Here is a 25,882-nt window from a genome sequence, read left to right on the forward strand (position 1 = left end):
ATCTGCAAAGTGCCTTGCCAAGGCCTCACAGGAGGCCTTAGAATGCTCAAGTGGTTCCGGAGCCACAGGACCGACCAGGCTCCGGACTACTTGGAACAGCCTCCTGGAACAGCACTCTGCAGACGCGATGGGGGCAGCATAATATTCCTTTTTTGCTGCCTTCACCGCCACGTGATAGGCTGAAGATACAGCTCTAGCCCGTGTCTGATCGTCTTTGGAGCAAGACTTCCGCGACCGGCGCTCTAGCCGTCTCACCTCCTGTTTCAGAGCTAGTAACCGCAGATTGAACCATGGTGCAGTCCGAGCCCTGTTCAGGGGGAGAGGGCATTTTGGAGCCACCTGATCTAATGCCCCAGTGATTGCAGCATTCCAGCCACCCACCAGGGTCTCGACCGAGTGGCCGTTGGCGTGCCCCAGAGAATCCCCAAGAGCGTTCAGGAATCCATTTGGATCCATAAGACACCTGGGGCGGACCATTTTAATGGGTCCTTCACCCCTGCAGAGGGGTTGTGGAACCGAGAAGTCCAACGTTACCAGATAGTGATCTGACCATGACAAGGGGGTGGTGGATATACCCCCGACTTCCAGATCACTCCCCGCTTCTCCAGAAACAAACACAAGGTCTAGTGCATGACCGGCTACATGGGTGGGCCCAGTTAGAATATGGTGCAGCTCCCAGGAGGCCATGGTCTCCATGAAGTCCCGAGGTGCTCCTGTGAGGATCTTAGAGTTCAGCTATATGCTTTTCTCCAACAATTGCAATAAATGGCAAGTCCGATGCTTTTACTAGTTTTACATTGCAAACAATAAAAGAACTTCCAAGGGAAATGAATCATAATGCATATGAACATTATGAGCTCGGCAAACTTTATATTTTGAACCAGATAATTAGAAAGCTTTTGCAACATTGCCAGTGCTCTGTGGGGGAAGAGCAGGGGTTAGGTATCACCTTGAACACATATTTGTAAGGTTGTGGCCATGTAGATTTCTCCATATGAGGAGATGGACCATTAGAAAGCCCAATTCTGTTATATTTCGGCAGGACCTGAGGTTCAGATCGTGTAAGTGTTTGGATGGAGCAGACAGAGTTTGCATAATTCACTGGAACATGCCCAACCCTATTGAAATTAACAACACATGGGTAGGGGTGCTTTTTCATGGAATCAGTGCTAGAATATTCCCAGTGGGTTGTATCCATTCACTCAGGTTTTCTGAGTGAAGCTGCAGACCTCTGTGTTACTTATTGCTGTTATTTAATTTTATTCTTAGGGTTGAATCCAGACTAAGTTAGTTGAACTTAATTCCCACTGAAATCAATGAGACTTCACTTAGTCAATTATTATTTTTCACTTTGATTTCAGTGGGACCAAAATTCAGCTAATGTAGTTTGGATCCAACCCCTAGAAATAAAGGCACACACAAAGAATTCTGTAGCAGCTTGAAGACTAATATTTTGTATATTTCTTTACCAGATTTTATCCCACCTATTAGCTAAAAAGGTGCATGAGAGTTCGCAATATGTAAAAGAATAACACTAACACATTTGTTGTGGCATAAAGGTTTTGTGGGCCAGATTCCACTTTGTCAGATGCATGAAGTGTATCTGATGAAATGAGCTTTAGTCCATGAAAGTGTATGCCCCAATACATTCGTTAAAGACTAAGGTGCCACAGGATTCTTAGTCTGTTGTAGCAAAAAGAACAAGCACAGTTAACCCTCTGGAAAGCCATCCACATAAACACTGAACGCTATTTTGAAAAATAAGCCAAATGAGATATATCTCACTTGCAGAATCTTTTTTCCCTCTAAAGACCTTCCACTCGCACTGTGAAGTTCAGAATTTCCCCCTTAAAGAACGGAGTCCAGAAGAACAGCACATGTTGGAGAGAATCCTGTATTTAAAGAAGATTGAGTTGGCAGATCTGAAGGTGGAGTCTCCCTTTCCCTATGAAAAAAATACGTCTTTCTGAGATTGAACAAAGTCAGACTGTTGATGTAAAACCGCAAGCCTCATAGTTCTGAATCTAGTTCATTGAACTATTCGATAGTTTGCCTTTTTATCCTGATCAGTTGAATGCATTAACCATAGGTCATAGCAATAGAGATAGAAAAGACCTGCAAAATATAAACAGTGGTACATATGATACATAGCGCGCGCGTGCACACACATACACACACACACACACACACACACACATATACTGTATATATATATATATTAGAGGTACTCTTAGACTCGGACATATGCACATGCAAATTTGTGTTATGGGCTTGTGCCCGGATCTTTTAAGAACTTAGCAATGCCACTGGTTGTTAGAGAAAGATCTGGGGTGTGTGTGTGCGCGCAGCTTTGTGTTTCTTCTTTATTAATTCAACTATTCTCTTTCTTTCTTTAGTAGATTCTTCATTTTAAAAACCAAACATTTATTACGTAGTTTGAGTTTCTGCCCTGGTTCTTAGTCTCCTCCCACCCCACCCTTCTGTAATAGGTTTTACCTTTCATTCTTCTTTGTTCATTTAAAAAAACCAGAAAATTTCACTTTAGTTGCTTTGCCTCGTTCTTTAGCTCCCCGCCACCACCTTCTCAATTCTCTCTCAACCATTAGTTTGCCATTACTTTCATTCCGTCTAGATTTTTTTATAAATTTAGTACTTTCTTGTCCTTATTCTTGGCTCTCCTCCGCCCCACATTCTCAGTTCCTGTATTCCTTCCCTTCTCCTTGATCTCTTTTCCCTTAAAAAAAATTAAAACTGCTTTTCTCTTCTGTTAGGATTATAATTAGTCTCCCCACCCCTTCCTTATAGGTAGTTCAGTGTTTGCTTTTCTTTTGCTGTTGTGGGTGTGGGTGCGTATGCTGTGTGGACAAGCAAGCAGTGTGTGTTAAAGCACTACATGGTCCCCATTTCCAAAAACAGTGGGCAAAGCACTACACACACATTTAAAGCCATTATTTAAATAATATAATACTACACTGTGTGGCGAAGCAAGCAAGTCCAATATGAGGCATCTTCGGGGTCTTGGGGTCTTGTTGGCAGGGGCAGAGGTGGGCGAGGTGCTGCTGGGAGTAGCAGCACTGGTAGGCAAGCTGGCTCTCCCCCAGTCCGGCTAGTGTGTCCTGGTGTAGCAGGGCAGCAGAGTGCGGAGGCCAGTCGCGGTGCCCGGAGGTCACTGTTTGAGGAGGCTGGTGCAGGCAGCAGCAGTAGCACTGTTGGCAGAGGAGCACCATCTCCTGTAGTGGAAGAGGGGAGCCCGCTGATGGGCAGTACGGCAGAGGTGTCTGATGTCCTCAGTGTGGTGGAAGGTCAAGAGGAGGAGACGGGGTGTGTGTGTGTGTGGGGGGGACAGGCAGCAGGTAGAGGCTCCAGCACCCGACCCCTCTTTCATTGTTCACCCTGCTCATGTGGTGGCCCCCGAGACTCAAGGCAGGCAGTCTCTGTCTCCACAGAAATGTCAGGGCAGCATTGTGTGGGACCACTTTGAGATGGGAGTGGATCCCAGCACTGCCGCCTGCCGCCACTGCAAGGCGCCTCTGAGCAGGGGGAAACAGCCAGGGCACCACACCACCACCAGCCTGCTCCTGCACTTAAGGAGGCAGCACCAATCGGTCTTGCTCGGGGAAGAGGCCCCCACATCCCAGCAGACAGGCAGCCAGCAGGGGCAAGCAGAAGGCTGGTAGTGCTGCCGGAACTCCTGCAAGTTCTCCCATCTCTCACTCCCAAGAGGCCAACATGGAGGAAATGGGATGGGGGAAGTTCAAGTCAATGTGCCCGCCTGGCAGGGTTGGTGTCTTTCTTTGCTTCCAGCCAACCAGCCAGCGTTTTCCCAAGCAATTCAGCCAAAGAGAGCCTGAGGTCATTGACTGTGATTCTGAGTAGTACTGTGGGAAAGAGGTTATTTATTTTGTGCTTCAAAGAAACCTACAGCAGAGATTAGGAATAGCGATCTCCTCCTAATCACCACTTAAACACCTAACTTCTCTGATTCTCCCTTTATGACCTTTGCTTAAGTTTCTGAGAACAGCACATTTTACCTGTACATAGCACAAAAACTACTGGGCCAAACTGTATGAAATATGGCAGGTGGGATCCCCTCTATGGGGGCTGAGAGGTCTCCAAATTTCATGCACTTCGGTGGAAACAGTGAAAAGTTATAGCTCCTTCCTTTGAGAGTTTTTGTCAAAAAAATCAAATTTTAACTTTGCCTAGCACAAGAACTACTGGGCCAAACTGTCTGAAATTTGGCAGATGGACTCCCCTCTATGGGGGCTGCCAGGACCCTAATTTCCATATATTTATCATGGAAACTGAAAGGTTATGGCCATTTGAGTTTTCCAATGCAAGTCAATGGGAAAACTTCAAAAACGAATGATTTGGATGTCCAAATCTCGCTTTGGATTCAGATCCGAGTCAAAGCAGATGGGGTCCAAATTGTTCTGAAGCAAAGTGGGACTGCTTCAGAAGGTCTGAATCGGCATCTGAAGCAAAGCGGGGGGTCCGTGCACAGCCCGTGTAAAGAAATACATCCTGTTATCGTCCTGAATCTTCCACCATTCTGCTCCATGGGATGACCCCAGTTTCTAGGTATGAGATGATCCTGGGTACTTTCTCCACACCATGCAAAACCTTGTACGCTTCTATCATGTCTCCCCACATTTGCCTTTTTTTCTCCCCTCCACCTCCTTCAACCGTTACTTGCATCGGAGCTTCCTTCCCAATGCTAATAGCAGATGGGGGGAAGGGGATCTACATCAGAACCATGAGGGGAAGGAGTTCAAGGTTCCCCCCACCCATACCATAGTCCCAATCTGGATTCCCCCTCCCCCACACCTGCTATTTACTTTAAAAAAACCTGCCATGCAATTAGCAATTGTGTGAATAATATCATGCCTGTTTTGGTCCTAAGACACAACAAGCACTGTTATCAGGGATTTACTAGCCATCTCAGAATTGCTCTTCATTTTATTTTTTTATTTGCAACATTTGTATACTGCTCCACATCTAAACAGATTTCGGAGCAGTGAACAACAAAAGATAAAATGAACGAAACATGGTATTAAGATTATTCTTTAAAAAACACAGAGTGCCAAGTAAACTGAGGCTGGTTAACCAAGGAAGGCTTCCTGGAAAAGTCTGGTTTTCAGGAGGCGCCGAAAACAACCCACTGTTGGTGTCTGCCTGACCTCCAGAGGCAGGGAGTTCCATAGGATGAGAGCCACCACACTGAAGGGTCTTCTCAGGCAGGTGGACTCCAGTCAGGTCATAGGTCCATGTGGAACCACCAGGAGCATGCCCTCTGATGACCTCAGTGATTGGGTAGGTTGGTAAGGGAGAAGGCGCTCTCTCAGGTATCCTGGTCCCAAGTTGTTTAGGGCTTTGTATACTAGTACCAAAACCTTAAACCTGCCCAGCTAGCAAATAGTCAGCCAGTGCCTTCCCTATACTTCTACTGCTTTTCCCATATCCCAACTCTGTCAGACAATCCTAAATTGTACTGCAAAATCCTTTAACAAACACCTGTAACCTGAAGCATGCATCAGATGAAGTAAGCTCCTCTAATAAAAACCTATATTTAAATAAATTAATTATTTAAAGTGCTGTAGGACCAACTAGAGTTATATAAAGCAATCAAATTTGCATAAATTGTGAAAGTTATATCCTCCTTTCTCCCATGAAACTGAAGACGAGACCCAGACATGCTTAGCTTCAACAAGATTGCTGAGCTATGTGCCTTCAGACCATGCCCTAGTTTTTCATAATATACCCTTCTTGCAGAATTGTGGTGGGGTGGGGTGTTTACTTCCAATTTTGGAACTGTTTCATGCAGACTTCATAGATATTTACACCATCTATATCAGGGGTAGAACCTCGTGTGGCGCAGAGTGGTAGGTGGCAGTATTGCAACCAAAACTCTCCCCACGACCTGTTCGATCCCAGCAGAAGCCGGGTCCCAGGTAGCCAGCTCAGGTCGACTCAGCCCTTCATCCTTCCGAGGCCGGTAAAATGAGTACCCAGCTTGCTGGGGGAAAGGTAGTCACGACTGGGGAAGGCAATGGCAAACGGCTACAGTCTGCCATGAAACACCAGCGAAAGCGGCGTCCCTCTAGGGGTCAGTAATGACCTGGTGCTTGCACAGGAGGAACCTTGGATATCGGGGTGGGCAACTTGTATGCTTCCAGATGTTGTTGGACTGGAACTCCCATAATTCTTCACCATTGACAGTGCTGGCTAGGGCTGGTAGCAGTTTCAGTCCAACAACATCTAGAGGGCCACAAGTTGCCCACCCCTTATCTATATGATTCTGGCATTATGTGCACTAGCATTGTAACCTGCTGTGCTGTTTTATGTATATCCAGCTTCGAAAGAAGATTGTTGAATTTGAGTCTCAACCTTCAGTTGTTAAAGAGGAAGGGGAGAAAACAGAAGAAGAAGATGAAAAAGTAGACGCTCTGGTGGGGAGCCTGAGTTCACAGTATGGTGGAGATACATCCGTTTTATACCACCAACTGGAACTGCACACGCGAGAGGAGAAGATCAGTCAGATTATATTGTTACGGGTATCTTTTTTTATAAGTGTTTATTTCCTTATCAATAGGAAGCTGCCTCTTCTAGACCTTCCCCCTAAGACATTATACCTCTGAAGAAAAGATTGTGATTTTTGTTGTTGAAAAAAGTCTGATTCACCCTGATAACTGTTTTACTAAATTATCATGCAAGCACCCCTGCCATGATTTACTTTGATTACAGGCCAGACTAGGCAGGATAAGGCAGCCATGTTTCTTTACTCATGTGTCTACCCAACTCACATACAAAGCAAGAGATGTAGGGGAAGTATCATTTTGATGACAAAAGGTGGGTGTGAGTGAGGGGACCTTACCTCACCATGCTCTTTTGTTTCAGGCACTCTCCCCCAACCATCACCCCAGGTCATTTCTGGTCATCAGAGCTGGGGCGCTTCCACATTAGGGTCCTTTAGTGTTTCTGAAGCACTGCTCTTGCATGATCCACTGGAAGCAGAACTGTAATTTTGGCTCTCCATGGCACTTCTTGTTGTTGTTCAGTCGTGTCCAACTCTTCGTGATCCTATGGACCATAGCACGCCAGGCCTTCCTGTCCTCTGCTCATATAGCATTATATCCCCATTACAGTTCTGCAGTGCTCTGTCCCTATTGCAAAGACAAAGTTGGGAGGGCATTACTGGCAGTAGATTGCAGCCTTAAAGTGAGATCCTGTGTTTACTCAAAAGTAGGTTCCATTTGGTGCAATAGGCTTACTGTTTGGAAAGTATACTTAGGAATGCAGCTTCTCCTAGCCAACAGCATTGAAATCTGAGTCAAATGTTTGGCTTAATGTTTAAAAATGATAGAAGGTGCTCAGAGCCTAATGAAAGGAGGTGGCAGGGTCCATCTTGTCCAGCATTCTGTTCATACAGTGTCAATAGAATCATAGAATAGCAGGGTTGGAAGGGGCCTACAAGACCATCGAGTCCAACCCCCTGCTCAGTGCAAGTCAGAGCAACCCTGACAAGTGGCTGTTCAGCTTCATCTTGAATGCCTCCAGTGTGGGAGAGCCCACCACTTCCCTAGGTATCATAGAAATCATAGGGTTGGAAGGGGCCTACAAGACCATCGAGTCCAACCCCCTGCTGAATGCAGGAAGCCTGATTCCTAGGCGGTCTCCCATCCAAATACTAACCTGGGCTGACCCAGCTGAGCTTCCGAGATCGGATGAGATTGGGAACATCCAGCTGCCCGGTTCCATTGTCGCATTGCTCTAACAGTCAGGAAGTTTTCCAACCAGACCTGTCTTCCAGGTCTGTACTTTCTAAGAGTCTGTGTATTATTGTGGTATCCTTTGAAAGTCAGTAAATATGGAAGCCCTTGTTAGGCAATATTCATTAATGTCAGGTTTATATGTGAATGCATTATGCTGCAGATGTTAACAAAATACTAGTGTTCTATTAGGATAGAATTGTATTTCTGTATTTCTTTCAGAGTTTAGCACAAAATTGATATTCTTTGTTGGGTCGACTTCTGTTGAGAGGACTACAAGGTTTTGAATTTCATAAAACTCTTCTTTCAGCAGAATGAGGAAACTGAAAGCTTTTGAGCTTATATAGAAGAGCTGCCCAATACTGCAAGAAGAATGTTGAGTCTGCGTTCAAGGAATTAGTCACTTGGGTTTTATATATGTTTGTCTAAGAAGTACTTGGTTTTCCCAGGCTGAAAATAGCCTATACGTATGTGCTTATAGTATACCAGCTACTTATACATCTTAACTGTTACAATTGGAGTTTCTACTCTGAAAAATTTCTTCTCCTTCCAATGGATGGTTACTAGCATTAGCAATAAAAACAGAGTCCCTAGAAACAGGTGGTCAGAGTTGCTCTCACTTATCATTGGGCTACTCTGTGACCCTCATCATATGATTTGTGATTGTATCACCTATCATTTGCAATATTGCCATCTTTTTACCTGCTGTTTCAGGACATCATTTACAATGTAAAGAGTGCTTTTAATAAGGAGTTTGACTCAGTCACCCGAATGAAAGAAATGGAAATTGCACGTGTGAAGGAGAGGAACATGAGGATTTCAGAGATCTTGCACCAGCTGGAGATCCAGGAGGAGATATGGGTGCCAACTCTTACAGATAATGAGAAACCAGATCGAGCACTGACCGTTCTAGATTCAGAGGTTAAGTATCTGAAGAACAGATCGTTCTCACTGTATATATTAAGAGTACAAAAGTAACCTGAAGAACTCCATCCTTTGAAAGAGCAATGAAGGCATGTGGCAGTGTTTGGCATGGCACCAGTTCTCCCGGGCAGGCAGATGGGGTACCTGCTTTAGTGCATGGAGGTACCTATCTTAAGATGATTCCTTTTATGATGACTGCTTATTATTCTGTACCAGCCATCGCAAGTATACAGTTACAAGACAGGACAAAGATGGCTTCAAGTTTAGGGACATATACATACTGTTTAGGGACATACGCATACAGCAGGTATTTCAGAATGTGCTAGTTTGCCAAATGCCTTTGGAAATGACAATTCTGTGGCCTATCAGTCAGCAACCATGACTGAAAGGAGAATAAGAATGGATTTACACATGCACCTCCCGCACAGAAGTCCATAGTCTTGTGTGTATGGTTCACTTCCAGCTATTACAAAAACTACAGCACTATGTATGTAAGGCACATGTGTGAATCCACCTTCTGATAAGGGCCACAGTTGAGAGTAATCTATGTCGGGTTTCCTAGTGGTGTCTTATCCAAGTATTGAGCAGGCCCAAACTGTTATCTGTCAATTAACCACTATTAAACTGTACAACTCATATGTAGTACATATGTAATCTATAATGTGACCTTACATACAATTATGTAATCTAGAATTTGACCTTGAATATGTGCATGCACACACCCAAAGATGTGGACCTTTTGGGGGTGCAGAATCAATAGGGTCTGAGAGCAGCCAGTGTTGCTGTGAAGCAAGGATGCTAAGCAAATCACAGAAGCCTGGGCTGCTTACTATGAAAAAAACATTGTGAACTGTCAGACAGTCGATTCATAGAAAAAGCCGAACCTGAACCTTTTGTCTTCACAGATCAAAGTCGAAAAATACTTGACCCCAGTGCAAAAAGCAAAAGAAAAAATTATGGCTAGGATTGAGTATAAAAGACGGCTTGCTGCTCAGGTAGTCTGTTGACATGGTGCTGCCTTTTCTTTTCTTTCTTTTCTTTTTTCTCCTCTTTGATCCCATGTTCCACTTTTACATTACTTTTTATTTTGCCATTGTTTTCAGGGGGAGAATGCAAGAGAGCGGGGCCTTATGGACATGATGAATGGGGTCCTTGAAATAAAAAAAGAAGATATTTTGAAGATGGTGAGTTGTGTTTCTGTCAAAACACAGTTAAAGTTAAGGAAGAGTCCACATAACCACAAAGGGATGTAATGCTTATCTCACAAACATAGCAGTCTTGCCTGCCCCAGGAAAATGATCTCATAACTTGCTGTATTCTCTGAGAATAGCCCTCAATTAAAAATGTCTTGCTGTCGCCTGCTTCAGTCACTCTAATTAGGACAAAGAGGGTGATTAAACCATATTGACAGAGAGCTGATCCGTATAAGATGACATTGAGATAAAGTCCTAAAGTGCGGGGCAGCTGTTGGGATTTGCATTAAAGAGCATAGTTATAATTGAAACATGACGTTCTTTCTTGGTTAATCAACACAAAATAGTGATCTTGTGAAAATCATCTTCTGCAAGTGAATTAATAATAAATGAAATGAATAAATAATAAAAGTGAATTAATAATAAACTAATTTTCCATTGGATCTTTTTGGACTAAGTATTCCTGACGTCCCAAACCATTTATAAAGCCAGAAACGAGCATTGGGCCCATGAACACCTCCTTCACTCTTCTCCCTCTTGTGCCGGCTTTGGTGTTGCAGATCTGATCTCTTTGAACTGTGGTTTGATGCAAAATTACTAACCAGAATCTTAAACCAGTTTGACCCTGGTTTAAGATCCTAGTTAGTAAACTAATATTAAACCACAGTTTCACATTTGGATGTAGCAGGACACTATGCTTTAAAGAAACCAGGATTACAGCACTGAAACTGGAATGCAACAGGACAAGGTTGGGAGCATGCATGCTCAGTGCTACTTTCTGGCGAAATAAACTATGATTTATAAAGCTGAGAACATTATGTTAAAACTGGCCCTCTGTCTTTTGTATCCACATATAGTTATTTATAATACTTATATACCACTTATTATAATATTACCTCTAAATGGTCTGTTTATTTATTTATTTATTGCATTTATATCCCGCCTTTTTTCCTCTTGCAAGGAACCCAAAGCAGCTTACATTATCCTCCCCCTCTCTATTTTATCCTCACAACAACAACCCTGTGAGTTAGGTTGGGCTGAGGGTGTATGACTGGCCCAAAGTCACCCAGTGAGCTTCCATGGCTGAGTGGGGACTAGAACCCGAATCTCCCAGCTCCCAGTCCAACACTCTTGCCACTACATCACACTAGTTTACACTAAAATACATATGTAACACAACCTAAACAAATATAAAAATAATAATTAACGTATTACAGCAGAAACACAAATGAACTAGAATGGTATCATAGTTATTACAAGCCAAGGAAAGCCTGTGTGAACAAATATAATTCCAAAAGGCATTTGAAACTTGGCACATTCACAGTCAGTGATGCCAGCTGTGGCAAGGGCAATGGATGAGGGAAATTTAGTGGACCTTTGTTGGAAACTAAAGTGATTACAGATGTTGATAGCTACAATTCAGCCAGTTTGAAATATCTATTTAGGCCTAGTTCAGATATACATTCCCTGCTTGCTAAATTGTAGTTTGGCATGGTATGAACAAGTGCTGAACCCATACACACTCTCTTTGCATTTTATTTTTGCACCTTTATTGGTGCACCTGTCCTAGGTAGCTTAAAATACAGTTTCCAGTTACATCCAAAATGGGGAACTGTGGTTAAATGTCAGTTTCTTAAGAAAAATCTTAAACCACAATGTAAACATGATTTAAGATACTGGTTAGTAATGCTAAGATGCTGGCTTTTATATAGTGCAAACCAGGATTGCAAACCAGCTTCAAATCATGGCACAAAATATAGTTTGCTGGTTCAGATGATGGTTGGTGCTAAGGAGGAAGTAAATAAATGAACTGGAGTAAGTAAGAGGAGAAAGAAGAGGGAGAATGTGAGGAGAAAGCTTGTTCATGTAGTGCAAAACCATGGTGTTACATCTGAACCAAGCCAAAGATCTAGGTCAGAGATAACAGGAAACCATTATTTCCATTTACAACAATGAGTCGCTCCCTTCTCTTTCATGCTCATGAAGAGATGAAAGCTTCCACTTTTGCTTCTAAACTATCCACAGTTCCCTGTAACATCCAAATTTGGGGAACTGTGGTTTGTTTAAATTATGATTAGTGAGAATGAACCAGGATCAAACCAAGGTTTCATATTCTTGTTTGTTCTCAAACCCTAGTTTAAACAGACCACTGTTCCCCAAGTTCACATGTCACAGGGAACTAAGGTTATTTCAAAATCAAAAAAGCAGCTTTCAGTCTCCTTCCTTCAGGTGTAAAACAGAGGACTGGAAGCATGTGAACCTAAAGGCTGCCCATTAGCAGTTCATTTATAGCCCCTATAATGTCACTGCATCACCAGAAAATAACAAACTCAAGGTACAAGTCCTTTAAGCATTATAATGCTAGTAAACATTCAACGCTGTTTTTGAATCTCTCTCTCTCTCTCTCTCTCTCTCTCTGTCTTTGATACATTCAGGAGATTCCAGCACCTGCTTTTGCATCAAAACAAGAAGCACTCTGGAATGAAGATGAAAAAAAAATATATAAAGAATATGAGAAGAAAGTTAAGGAACTGAATGAAGAAAGAGAGAAACACCGAAAGGTAAACAGAAAGAAGATGGGAAAGAAGATGATCAGAGTTCTCATTCTCTAAGATGTGGCGCATTATAAGAACATAAGAAGAGCCATGGTGGATCAGACCAACGGTCCATCTAGTCCAGAAATCTGTTCACTCAGTGGCCAACCGGCTGTCAGCCAGGAACCCAGGAAGCAGGACACAAGCAGGCATTCTTTTAGGAAAGCCTTCTTACCTACTTTGAATAAATCTAAGTCAAATATACATATACTGTATATGATTGATACAATTAGTTTTTCTTTTATGAGGTAATATGATGATTTAACTAGTTTCCCAAGTATTTTGTATTGACCTGGTCTGCATGATCACAGTGGATTAAACAAGCTATGGGGGCTTGTTTAAGCTGCAGCGCATGCCAGGCACCATTTGCCTAATCACCTGCCCATGTGCCGCTTGCCATGTCACCCAAACCTGAGTGGTATGGCTTGTTGGAGGGAGAAACAACCCTGAAATGTAATTCAAATGTTATTTGAGGGTTGCTTCCCCCTCCAACAAGCCATGCTGCCCAGGTTCAGATGACACCATAAGCTATGGCTGGACAGGTCATTAGGCAACTGGTGCCCGGCACATGCTGCAGCTTAAACAAGCCACTGTAGCTTGGGAAACCCACAGTGATTGATTGACTGATTTAATAAATCAATCAATCACCCATCTGGCTGGTCATCCAGCCAGATCACGTGAACCAGCCCATGGGCAGGTTGTTTAAAACTGACTATCACATTTTATACTTGATCGCCGTTTTAAGTGGAGAGAGGTGAGCAGCTGCGTAACAGAACCACAATATTAGATGAGCATGAATGATGCAGTCTTTGGCTCCTTTCTAGGATGAACTTCGAAGAGAGTCAAGTTGATATTCATGGCCTGTTTTCTTTATTTTCTATAGCCACCTTGAAGTCTCATGACTTTAGTAGTTGTTTCATTGTCTTCTATTTGCCTTTCTATCATTCTCACATACAGAGCCATTATTTGCCCAAAATGGACAAGTCACATGAAAATGGTGGACTATTTCAGTGGCGGTAGACAGTGACTATACAGTTATGTTCCCAGTCAATTGGGATAAGTAAGAAACCTGGTATTGCTCCCCTCATATGTTCAAAGAAACAATTAATATCATGGAATGGGCCTAGAACTAAAGAGATTTGCAAACAAAATATATGGAACAGGGGCGCCTTTAGGTTGACAGCCTAGCTACAGATTACATCAGAAATTGACACAGGCTGTGACTGTTAAGAATTCTGAAGCTTTGCCAGAGGCAGACAGAGAAAGCTGGTGAATATTCAGGGAAGTAGAAGCCACTGGCTGCCTTCTTCATCAATATGTTTTTTCTTCTCCACCAATATGGGTGGTTTGTTTGCTTGTTTTTTTTAACATCTCCCTTCTTTATTGGCTAATTGCGTCCATTCCTTCCCTCCGCCCCCACTCCTCTCCCTAGGAACAATTAGCTGCTAAAGGAGTAATAAGATAAGCAGAGATAAAAGAGGAGAATATGGCCACATTCCTGCTCTCCTGTGTGTTTATCTATGATCTTCTCCAGCTTTCTCAGACTCTGGGACAGGAGGATGCAGGAGCTTCAGAATTCTTCGCAATCAGAGCCTTACTTACACATGGTTACTTTTGATATAATGAATGCAACATGAAGTTGGGTCCTGAATATTTCAGACCTCATATTTTCAGTCTTGTTCTTGCAAACATGACTGTCTAGAATCTTTTTTTTTTTTTTAAAGCAAAGAGTTTCAGATTTTAAAAGAAGCATAAACTAACGTTCCTTCAGCCTCATTCTTACCTGCATCCTATACCCACCTTCATGGTTAAAACACCATTTTCTTCCTTAGATTCTGGAAACTGAATTGAGGAAACTTCAAAGCTCTGTTCAGGAAACTACACAGACATTTGATGAAATCGTGAATAGGCTCTTTGAGAAAAAGGTCAAGTGTGAAATGGTTATATACCAGGTAAGCTTGAACACATATTCACCAGGCTTGCTTCTCTATAAACAGTGGTCTGACTGTTCCCTTGTGAAACCTTTTCCTAGGAAGAACTCAAAATAACTAACCTCCTTTACTCACTGCTTTTGCATGAAGAACTGAGCACAAGAGAAGCTGGGCTCTATCACTACCTTAGTAAAAAGAGAAAGGAAAAGGTAAGAATAATTTTTGGAATTTGACAAAATAGCTGCTTCTTATGGAACCTGCCCTTTAGGGATTAAAGAACTGCCCAGGCCTCTACAAATAAATCTCTCCTAAAATCTCTCATTTTATTGAACATACCACCAATGGGCTCTACAGAGACGCCCCTGTTGCAGTAAACACTGGGCATTGTCTGCCCATAGCAGAATATTCTCTGGAGTATCATAAATTTTAAAGAAAAAAATAGTTTGGGTGTCTTAAGTGTCAGCTTCAGGACATGAGATAACTTAAATTGTTCCCGGAAAAATGCATGTATGCTACATATTAATTGCTCATTACTCCAGTTGTGTATTAAGGTGAGATCTTTCACTGGATCTACTTTCCAAAAGCTGTCAATCATATCCACTTTTTTGGTACAGGCATTATCTAATGAAGCAGTCAAGGTATCCAGAGCAGAAGTGGAGGCTTACAGAGAGGCTTATGACATCTTAATCGCTGAAGACAAAGTAAGAATCTAAATACCAGATCCACAAAGCAGTTCAGCTGAAGCAGTAGGATTTAAGCTCTCTGGCCCTATTTAGTTTAATTGAACTAAGCTGGTTTATTTCCAAGTACTTCAGCTTAATTAAGTTGTGGGTCATGCATGTGTATATTCCATTCATATGTTGAAACAGTGACTATTTTAGGAGCAATAGTAGTGTCTCAGTACTACACTGCCAGCATATTTTTGACCAATTAGGTATTTGTGTGTAAATGGAAAGGCTGAGACTTAAATAGCTAGAGACCACACGGTGTTTATACTGGTATTCACAGCATGTTATTTTTTTCTACTACCATTCTCCCTGTAGGACCCTAGGTTTGTGTTCAACAAAGAGAACTCTTGTTAATTAAGCACCACCAATGTACTTCACGCCTTACCAAGTATGAAGTATACTTTATAAAACAAAAGAAAGTTCCCTTTCTGCCTATATGCTAACCCCACCCCCTCAGTCTTATAGTTATTATAAGGGGAAAAATGTTGCCCTTTGAAACTGTGTTCAGTGCTGGCCTGAGACTTCTGAAATAAAAAGTCAAAATCGTGCCCCTGCTCTTCCAATATTTTTTTAACTGACACATAGAGATGAAGTTTAGGCTCTGCAATGACAACAAGATGAAGGTGACTATTTTGCTTTACTTTATAGTACATTATAAAAACAGCCCTGGTAAAAATCTCCAGATTCTGTTAATTGTTGTTGTTCAGTCGTGTCCGACTCTTCGTGACCCCATGGACCATAGCACGCCAGGCCTTCCTGTCCTGCGCTCTCTCCTGGAGTGTGCTCAAGTTCATATTCATTGCATCGGTGATGTTATCTAGCCATCTCATCCTCTGCTGTCCCCTTCTCCTTTTGCCTTCAGTCTTTCCCAGCATCAGGGTCTTTTCCAGAGAGTTTGCTCTTCGCATTAGGTGGCCAAAATATTTGAGCTTCAGCTTCAGTATCTGTCCTTCCAATGAGCAGTCAGGGTTGATTTCCTTTAGGATGGACTGATCTGACCTCCTTGCAGTCCAGGGGACTCGTAAGAGTCTTCTCCAGCACCACAGTTTGAAAGCATCAATTCTTCGGCGCTCAGCCTTCCTTATAGTTCAGCTCTCACAGCCATACGTTACTACTGGGAAAACCATAGCTTTGATTAGACGGACCTTTGTCGGCAAGGTGATGTCTCTGCTTCTTACTATGCTGTCTAGGTTTGCCATAGCTTTCCTCCCAAGGAGCAAGTGTCTTTTAATTTCATGGCTACAGTCACCGTCTGCGGTGATCTTGGAGCCCAAGAAAGTAAAATCTGTCACTGCTTCCATTTCTTCCCCTTCTATATGCCAGGAAGTAATGGGGCCAGATGCCATGATCTTCGTTTTTTTAATGTTGAGTTTCAAACCAGCTTTCGCACTCTCCTCTTTCACCCTCAACAAGAGGCTCTTTAGATCCTCTTCACTTTCTGCCGTTAGGGTGGTATCATCTGCATATCGGAGGTTGTTGATATTTCTCCTGGCAATCTGAATTCCGACCTGTGATTCATCCAACCCGGCGTTTCTCATGATGTACTCTGCATATAAGTTAAATAAGCAGGGTGACAGTATGCAGCCTTGTCGTACTCCTTTCCCAATTTGGAACCACTCGGTTGTTCCATGTCTGGTTCTTACTGTTGCTTCTTTATCCTCGTACAGGTTTCTCAGGAGACAGGTAAGGTGGTCTGGTACCCCCATCACTTTAAGAATTTGCCACAGTTTGTTGCGATCCACACAATCAAAGGCTTTAGCGTAGTCAATGAAGCAGAAATAGACGTTTTTCTGGAATTCTCTTGCTTTCTCCATGATCCAGCGAATGTTGGCGATTTGATCTCTAGTTCCTCTGCCTCTTCGAAACCCAGCTTGTACTTCCGGTAGTTCTCGGTTCGCATACTGCTGAAGCCTAGCTTGTGGGATTTTGAGCATCACCTTGCTGGCATGTGAAATGAGCGCAATTGTGCAGTAGTTTGAACACTCTTTGGCGTTGCCCTTTTTTGGAATTGGAATGTAAACTGACCTTTTCCAGTCTTGTGGCCACTGTTGAGTGTTCCAAATTTGTTGGCATATTGAGTGCAGAACTTTAACAGCATCATCTTTTAGGATCTTAAATAGCTCAGCTGGAAGACTGTCATCTCCGCTAGCTTTGTTGTTACTAATGCTTCCTAAGGCCCACTTGACTTCACTCTCGAGGATGTCCGGCTCAAGTTCAGTGACCGCACTATCATGGCTATCAGGGACATTCAGATCTTTTCTGTATAGTTCTTCTGTGTATTCTTGCCACCTCTTCTTAATCTCATCTGCTTCTGTTAGGTCCCTGCCTTCTTTGTCCTTGATCATGCCCGTCTTTGCACAAAACGTTCCCTTGAGATCTCCAATTTTCTTGAAGAGATCTCTAGTCTTTCCCATTCTGTTGTTTTCCTCGATTTCTTTGCATTGTTCATTTAAGAAGGCCTTCTTGTCTCTCCTTGCTATTCTCTGGAACTCTGCATTCAGTTGGATATATCTTCCTCTTTCTCCCTTGCTTTTCACTTCCCTTCTTTCGTGAGCTACTTGTAAAGCCTCATCAGACAGCCACTTGGCTTTCTTGCATTTCTTTTTCTTTGGGATGGATTTCATTGCTGCCTCCTGAACAATGTTACGGACCTCCGTCCATAGTTCCTCAGGCACTCTGTCCATCAGGTCTAATCCCTGAAATCTATTCCTCACCTCCACTGTATAGTCATAAGGGATATGATTTAGGTCATACCTCAATGGTTTAGTGGTTTTCCCTACGTTCTTCAATTTAAGTCAAAATTTTGCAACAAGAAGCTCATAATCTGAGCCACAGTCAGCTCCAGGTCTTGTTTTTACTGACTGTCTAGAGCTTCTCCATCTTTGGCTGCAAAGGACATAATCAATCTGATTTTGATATTGACCATCTGGTGATGTCCATGTGTAGAGTCGTCTCTTGTGCTGTTAGAAAAGAGTGTTTGCTATGATCAGCGTGTTCTCTTGGCAAAACTCTATTAGCTTTTGTCCTGCTTCATTTTGTACACCAAGGCCATGCCTGCCTGTTATCCCGGTGATTTCTTGACTTCCTACTTTAGCATTCCAATCCCCTATGATGAAGAGGACATCTTTTTTTGGTGTTAGTTCTAGAAGGTGTTGTAGGTCTTCATAGAACTGATCAACCTCAGCTTCTTCGGTATCAGTGGTTGGGGCATAGACTTGAATTACTGTGATGTTGAATGGTTTGCCTTGGATTCGTACTGAGATCATTCTATCGTTTTTAAGATTGTACCCCAGTACTGCTTTTCCCACCCTTTTGTTGACTATGAGTGCTACTCCATTTCTTCTATGGGATTCTTGCCCACAGTAGTAGATATGATGGTCACCTGAATTAAATTCGCCCATGCCTGTCCATTTTAGTTCGCTGATTCCCAAGATGTCGATGTTCAATCTTGCCATCTCATGTTTGACCACCTCCAGCTTACCTTGATTCATTGATCTGACATTCCAGGTTCCTAAACAATATTGTTCTTTACAGCATCGGATTTTCTTTTCACCACCAGACACATCCACAGCTGAGTGTCCTTTCGGGTTTGGCCCAGCCGTTTCACTCTTTCTGGCGCTACTTGGAAATACCCTCTGCTCCTCCCCAGTAGTATATTGGACACCTTCCGACCTGAGGGGCTCATCTTCCGGCGTCATCTCTTTTAGCCTTGTGATACATTCCATGGGGTTTTCTTGGCAAGAATACTGGAGTGGGTTGCCATTTCCTTCTCCAGTGGACCACATTTTGTCAGAACTCTCTGCCATGACCTGTCCGTCTTGGGTGGCCCTGCACGGCATAGCTTATGGCTTCACTGAGTTACGCAAGCCCCTTCGCCACAACAAGGCAATGATCCATGAAGGGGATTCTGTTAATAGCGCTATATATTTCACTAGAAAGTCAGCTTCCATACTATGCAATGTAACTGTGACTATGCAGATTCATTGTACACTCTTTGATCTAAACCTGATAAGGTGTTTTCTGTAGATCGTTCTCATTATGCATGTCAGAACAAAGATGGGTACATACTAGCACTCTTAAACTCGATCCTGACTAACTTAGGGCTATGCTTTCCTCCTCACTGTTAGCTAATGGAACGTGGCTTTAGAAAGGAATTTTCAGATCTTCCTACTCATCACATTGATCAACTATTCAAACTTTACAAACGTCGACCAAGGTAAGATTTTGGTGGTGGTGGTCCCAATCATTTCCTGAAAGTCTTTGTGCTTCCTCTTACAGCAGGAAGGAAAATGCTTTTCTATAGTGGACACAGTCTGATTAGGAGCATCACAGCTAAGCTGCTTTCACAAGTAGCAACTAGGACAGGATAATTGTGATACTAGAACCATTATTGTAAAAGATGAGCTTACATTCATTTGTCATGCTGATAAACACATGGGGTTGGATCCAGACTAAGTTAGTCATGCTTTAGTCCCACTAAAATCAATGAGATTTAAGTTAGTCATAACTAACTTGTCCTGTTGATTTCACTGAGACTAAGGTGTGACATAATCTGGATCCAACCCCTTGTGCTTGCCTGAACTAGTGCATTATTGCTCATTATACTCAATTCCATGTGGCGTATCACTCATCGCAGTTGAGGAATCTGTACAAGCCCCAGCTTGGGAATCTTTGAAGCCTTTGAGTTAAAGCTCAAGTGTGCTTGGTTCCTTGAAGAGGAATTAAATTAAATTGCCTAAGTATCAATATAACCAGTGTGCATGACACAACCTTGTATTTGACCTGGAACTTGGAAATCATGATTGTTACAAGTCAGTTGGGCCAAGAATGTCCTTTTAGTCCACCTCCCCTCCACTCCAAGACTTCATCGCACCTTTCTTTCCCACTCTACACTGATAAAAAGAGAATGAACCTATCCAGAAGGGCCTATTTCCCTTCTCTGGATTGTTTGTTGTGCATTATTTCAGTACGCAACTCTAGCAAAAGATTTTATTTTAAAGGGGTTTGATCTATATATAGTAATCTGCCTCACAGGGAAAGAAAGAAAAGAAAATGCTCTTCAGAAAAACAACTGTACTGTAATTAAGGAGAATCAACATTTATATAAGTATACTCAGAAAACCTGCAGAACCGATAGCCTTATGAAGCACCTTTGATCACATCCATATAATGCTGCACAAGTACTTAGTGCTTTTCCCTGCTGCACAGTAAGAAAGGGAGTCTTATTCACTGTGCACAGGGAAAAGCTCTTACCTCCGTCAGCTGCTGATCAGCGATAAGAGCTTTTGCCTGCAGGGGAGGGGATGGGGCATGGAGAGGAAGTTGCTGAGTGATTCAGTCCTGCTTACTTTTGGGTACAGAAGCTATTGTGCTGATTTGTGAGTAGGCTTGGTACTTGGGATGCTATTTCAAAGTGCTGCTAAGTGATTCAGTCTTGCTTGCTTCTGTGTAGGCATGCAGAAGTCTTATCCTGCTTATTTCTGAGTAGGCTAAACTCAATAATAGCATTTTGGCCATGGCTGCTTTGTCTTTGGCCTCGCCCACAGATGGAATGCAGCCCAACCCCTTTCCCAGACTGGAATTCAGCCCTCAGGCTGAAAAAGGTTCCCCACCCATGGTTTAAAGGGAAGTTAAAAATCATTGTCAAACTAACCTTCAAAGTTGTTTAAAGTGCAAGCATGACTAGCCATGTGTGGAGAGCAGAAAATATTAGCACTTCTGCTACGCTCAGCATAGATGAAAAGAAGCGAAAAGTGACTACTTGGAAAAGACCTAGGTTGAAGAACTGTTCACCTCACTTCACTCTTTAGCCCAGGGCATTTCTAAACATGTTTAATTTTTCAGCCCCTTTCAGAGCCAATTGCTTTACTTTGGGCAGCTTTCTTTAGTCACTGCACTAAGGTACATGCATGCCCATTATAATGTATGAGTTAAGAATTCACAAAACCCAGTCACAGCCATTTCGGTGAACTCTGAAGCAGTGAAATAAATGTTCTAGATCATAAAGCATTCTGTTGCTCTGAACATGGTGAACATACACTGCCTTTGTGAGTAGACACCTTTCTTGAGTGAACAAAGCAGCCAAAAAGTAATGAACAACCAGCCCTCAGCCAGGCAGAAAGTGAGAAGGATGAATTTGCATGCTGACACTGTTGCTGCTATTTATCATTTATGTCTGGCCATTGTGGGAAACAGGCCATAGGAGTAGACAAACCTTCCATATGATCCAGCAGGTCCTATGTTTGTATATGGTGCTGCTGACTTGTTAGATACTGTGTTGTTGTTGTTTATTCGGTCAGTCGCTTCCGACTCTTCGTGATGGCTTCACTGAGTTACGCAAGCCCCTTCGCCACAACAAGGCAGTGATCCATGAAGGGGACATACATACATACATACATACATATAAACATCACAAAATGAACGCAACTAGAAATGTGGAGTGGCCCTAATATATAACCTTGTTTTAATGCATATGTAACATGCAGCAGAAAACACTTAATCCTTATTTGTTTGTTGTGGTCCATAATGGAAGGGCTCTCAAGACGAAGATTCAAGTTGATGCGGCTAATCCCTATGGTGATCGGCCAGGCTCTGCCAAAGCTCAGCAGGATGCTCTGACCCATTTAATGAAAGCCATTGCTGAAATGGATGAACCTGAAAACAGACCTGAGGGTCTTGACCTCCTCAGCTGGGAACGTTTCTGTGGAGCTAGACGAGCCAAAGTGGAAGGCGAGCAGCTGGTAAGTAAAGTTATTTCCACTGTGTTTTAACAAACTATTTTCATATCTGAACAATGTATTCTGAGAATTGAATACTCGCCCGTTAACCAATGTGTAGACACTACATCATCCAGAAGGCAAGGAGATTACATTTTAATCCTTTTAATATTTTAAAAGGATTAATATTCAGAGGTCATCTGCAGCAAATCCCCAGTTATGACCACCAGACTAAAACATCTGAACAACCTCCAAAACCAAATGGATAAAGTCAAAACAATGATTTAGCATGCTCTGCTTAAAAATAAATGTAATGTCTGAAAGCTTCCTAAAGTATGAACCGTAAACTTTCAAAATGTGCAAGATACATGCGGCTCTGCTAAATAAATGTTGAGTTGCAACATTTGCAAAGTAAACATTTCAAAAGGCTGTTCTGCTCTTTGTGTAGGTGAAGCAAAAAGCACTAGCACTAGCAGAGATGCAGACCTTCCTTCAGAAGAGGATTGAAGATGATGAGAAGCTACGGAAAGACATTGACCATGTTTTTGCTGAGCTCAATCTGTGAGTTTGTTATTTCATGTTTAGTGATACCGTAGTATTAGCTAGCATTAACAAAGTAATGCTGTACTGCAGACACCAACAGTCCAAAAGGCACTCAAACTTTGCATTATGGGTTTAGGGCCCTCGGTATGTATCCATGGGACGTTCCTGCCATGCAGAATGCACAGCCTGTCAAACCAAAGTCTACTCCACCATTAGAGTACTCCAAATACATCTGCTATGGCACAATTAACTTGGAATTTCCCAATGAGACAAATGTGTCCAGCTTGCTGTACCAAGGGCTTAAAAAATTCTTTTTAAAAATTGGAAATCCTCCATAATCACCTCCACAAGTGATCTCTCATCAAGGAGAAATTTAAAAGAAATGTACCAGTTAGTAAAAACATATTTTTGTTTTTTGCGATTGTAGGCTTCGCGAGCAGAAGATGAGATTTCAGTTAGATTTGATGGTCCAGTTTCTCTTTAAACAAGGGCAAGTGGAGTTAGAGGGTACTAACCTAATACCAGATTATACAGATGCTATTCTCATCAACAGAAGCATTATCGAAGAACTGAACAGCGTAATCCGGGTAATTGGTGTTTTTTTCCCAAAAGAACTGAGCCTCTGCAGATACACTATACCTGATTTGGTCTCTTTAAACATTATGAAATTGTAATTGACATGGCTGTAGCCCTGGCTTCTAAATGACATTTGTTGTGTTCATTTTCCTTGCTCTCATCATGTATCTATTAATAGAACAGAAATTCTTAACTCTGAGTGATGTAAAAGCCCACACATTCATTAAATTCTCAAGCAGAGCACTTTCTCTGAAATAAGTTAGTTTCCCAATTTTCTCTCTTTACATTGAGTTTTTAGAAGTCCATTCAGAGATAAATTGTATGCTGAATTAAGAGGTACTTTTTTTTCTAGGCTCAAGGAGAAAGGAAAGTTGCTAGCATGGTGGAAAGTAAAGATTTCCGTAAAGGGATCTTTCAACTGGAATGGGAACATAAAAAAATGCAGATGCAGGTAGATGATCTGAACCAAAAGGCTCGAGACATTCAAAAACTGAACGTTACAAAAGATCACCAGATTGTAAGTTACTATCCCAAATGCTGATTTTACCATGAGGATATCAAGTTGGACAACAGTATGTTGAGGAAATAAATTCTATACACAGATTCTTTTTTGTTCTTAGATACAGCCAATAGCTGTATCTAAGAATTCTTTTCTATATTTATTTGATTTGTATCCCACCTTTCCACCAAATGGTGCTCATATGAAGTATGGTGCTCATCCACTGGCGTCTTACCCCAGAATGGTTTCTGTGACTGGTATAATATACAAATTTATTATTACTCCAAATTGCAGTCTGTGTGTGCTACCTGGGTCTGTGACCATAATAAACCATTCATTTATTCATTCATTCATACTCAAGTAAGAAGTACTTTGTCAGCAAAACCATCATGAACTACCCTAAGATTTGGGCAACACGACGCGTTACGTGAAAGCAGTCCCAACATGCCATGCAAGATTACTTATGTTATAGGATTCCATTTGCACCTGACAACTCCAAGGTTGAGTGTCTGGAAGCATCACCTGTTAGCTTGATTTTCTCTCTGCTTTTAACTCCACAGTTCTTATCAGCAATAAACTACAATAGCCGGATCAATCATGAGGTCTCAGTAATGGAAGGAACACTGAATTTTCTAGACAAGGTAAATGTCCTTGGGGATCTAGGGATGTACGAAAGTCATTTACCTTTTAACGAAATGGGATTCGAGGTGGGGGGGAGGCGCTCTGTCCCTCCCCCCCCCCGAAATTCTGGCTGGGAGGGGAGGCGCTCCGTCCCTCCCCCCCCCCGAATCCTGGCCGGCCGGGTCTGCAAATGGCGGCGGCCATAGCCGCCGCCGTTTGCGTCCCTGCAGTCAGCCGTGATAGGCTACGTAAATGTTTACGTAGCCTATCACAGCTGATTAAAAAAAAAAAAAAAACGCGCATACACAAATGGCGGCGCCCATGCGTTCCTTATTTTGGCACGTCTAGTCTACGTAAACAAGACGCTACGCTATTTGCGTTCCCCTTATTTTCACCATAGTCTGCGTAAATGTTTACCTAGACTAGACGTGCCAAAATAAGGAACGCAAATGGCGGCGCCCATCGGTGCCGCCATTTGTGTACGCGCGGGTTTTTTTTTTTACTCAGCCGTGATAGGCTATGTAAACATTTACGTAGCCTATCACGGTATTTTTAAAAAATCTAGCTGTGATAGGCTACGTAAATCTTTACGTAGCTTATCACGTTTTTTTACAGGAAATGGCGGTGGCGGCAGCTGGTCGGAAGACTGGCTGCTGCCGAACCACTGCTGGAGCTGCTGCCGCTAGGAAGATTCGCCCAAGGTAAGTCCCGTCCCAGGGGGGGCGGGGGGGGCAGACCATTTCGCCACCGATTTCAGGTGGCCGAATGCGCTGGCATTCAGCCTCCCCAAGATTCGTGGCGAAATTCTCTGACATCTCTAGATATAACTGAACAAACATGTATGGAGCATTCTGCCTGTTCAACACATCCACTTTAGCTCAGATTTTACCATTGCTCTTGCCATCTTTTGCTTTGGCATGACCTCCTTCTGCTATGGGTTTCAGTTGATGCTATTTTTTAAAAAAATCTAAACAGCTCTCTTCTCCATTCTTTGCTTTCCACAATATTGACAACTTTATTTTCTCCTGCAGCATGCAACTCACAACCCCCACCCACAAACATCCTGCCTCCTTTTGCAATGTGCAGAGCTGGGCATATAAGACTCTCTTCATAAAAGGCTTTCCTCATGCCTTCTTCTCCAACTGTTTGGTATACTGAACAACTTTCTTCCACCTTATTTTTGCTGTATCACTTTCTGCCTACAGAAGTGTTTGCACGCAATTCCCCATCCCCAAATGATTAAACAAGGCTGCAATCATTTGAACTCTCCTTGTAGTCAGTCCCCATTAAACACAGTTAAGACTTACTCCATGAAGTATATACAGCAAACACCATACTTCTTTCAAACTAAATTCTGTTGAAATCAGTGGGATTTCCATCACACCTGAATACAGCTGCATCTGAGAAGCCAGTGCTGCCACCGCCACCTGCCATTGCTGAGGCTGGCAGAGGAAGAAGCAGCAAAGCCCCTCAATTTTATTTACTATTTATTTACATTGATGTCCTGCCTTTCCTTAAAGGAACTCAAGGTGGTGTGTATGCCTCCATGACCTGCTGAATTAGTACCTGCCTTGCAGATACAAGAACAGAAAGGCAAGACAGTCTAAACCAGGAGTAGGCATCTTGTAGCCCTCCCAATCTTGGCTTACAACTCCCAGCATCCATAGCCAATAGTGAGAGACGATGGGAGTTGTGGGCCAAAACATTTGGAGGGCAACAACTTGCCCTCGTCTAAACCATATCTCAAAGGGAGTGAGGTTCACATTCCAAAATGTTTCCATTGTTAGA

The 25,882-nt window shown here is 42.6% G+C and overlaps 1 protein-coding gene across 1 annotated transcript in view; it reads left to right on the forward strand.

The window, feature by feature from the left end:
• CFAP43 (cilia and flagella associated protein 43) overlaps positions 1-25,882 on the forward strand; it is an 84,944-nt gene that overhangs the window by 57,093 nt on the left and 1,969 nt on the right. Inside the window, exons 23-37 of the mRNA XM_084846382.1 lie at positions 1,812-1,928; positions 6,354-6,554; positions 8,484-8,690; positions 9,599-9,688; positions 9,797-9,877; positions 12,322-12,447; positions 14,313-14,432; positions 14,513-14,620; positions 15,026-15,112; positions 19,267-19,355; positions 21,672-21,879; positions 22,304-22,416; positions 22,826-22,985; positions 23,327-23,491; positions 24,034-24,114. Of these exons, the coding sequence (XP_084702508.1) occupies positions 1,812-1,928; positions 6,354-6,554; positions 8,484-8,690; positions 9,599-9,688; positions 9,797-9,877; positions 12,322-12,447; positions 14,313-14,432; positions 14,513-14,620; positions 15,026-15,112; positions 19,267-19,355; positions 21,672-21,879; positions 22,304-22,416; positions 22,826-22,985; positions 23,327-23,491; positions 24,034-24,114 (1,953 nt within the window). The remainder of the gene's footprint in view (positions 1-1,811; positions 1,929-6,353; positions 6,555-8,483; positions 8,691-9,598; positions 9,689-9,796; positions 9,878-12,321; positions 12,448-14,312; positions 14,433-14,512; positions 14,621-15,025; positions 15,113-19,266; positions 19,356-21,671; positions 21,880-22,303; positions 22,417-22,825; positions 22,986-23,326; positions 23,492-24,033; positions 24,115-25,882) is intronic.

This window comes from Heloderma suspectum, chromosome 3 (assembly GCF_057233095.1).
Source record: "Heloderma suspectum isolate Gila_16-S chromosome 3, 16-S_ref, whole genome shotgun sequence".
Lineage (NCBI taxonomy): Eukaryota > Metazoa > Chordata > Lepidosauria > Squamata > Helodermatidae > Heloderma > Heloderma suspectum.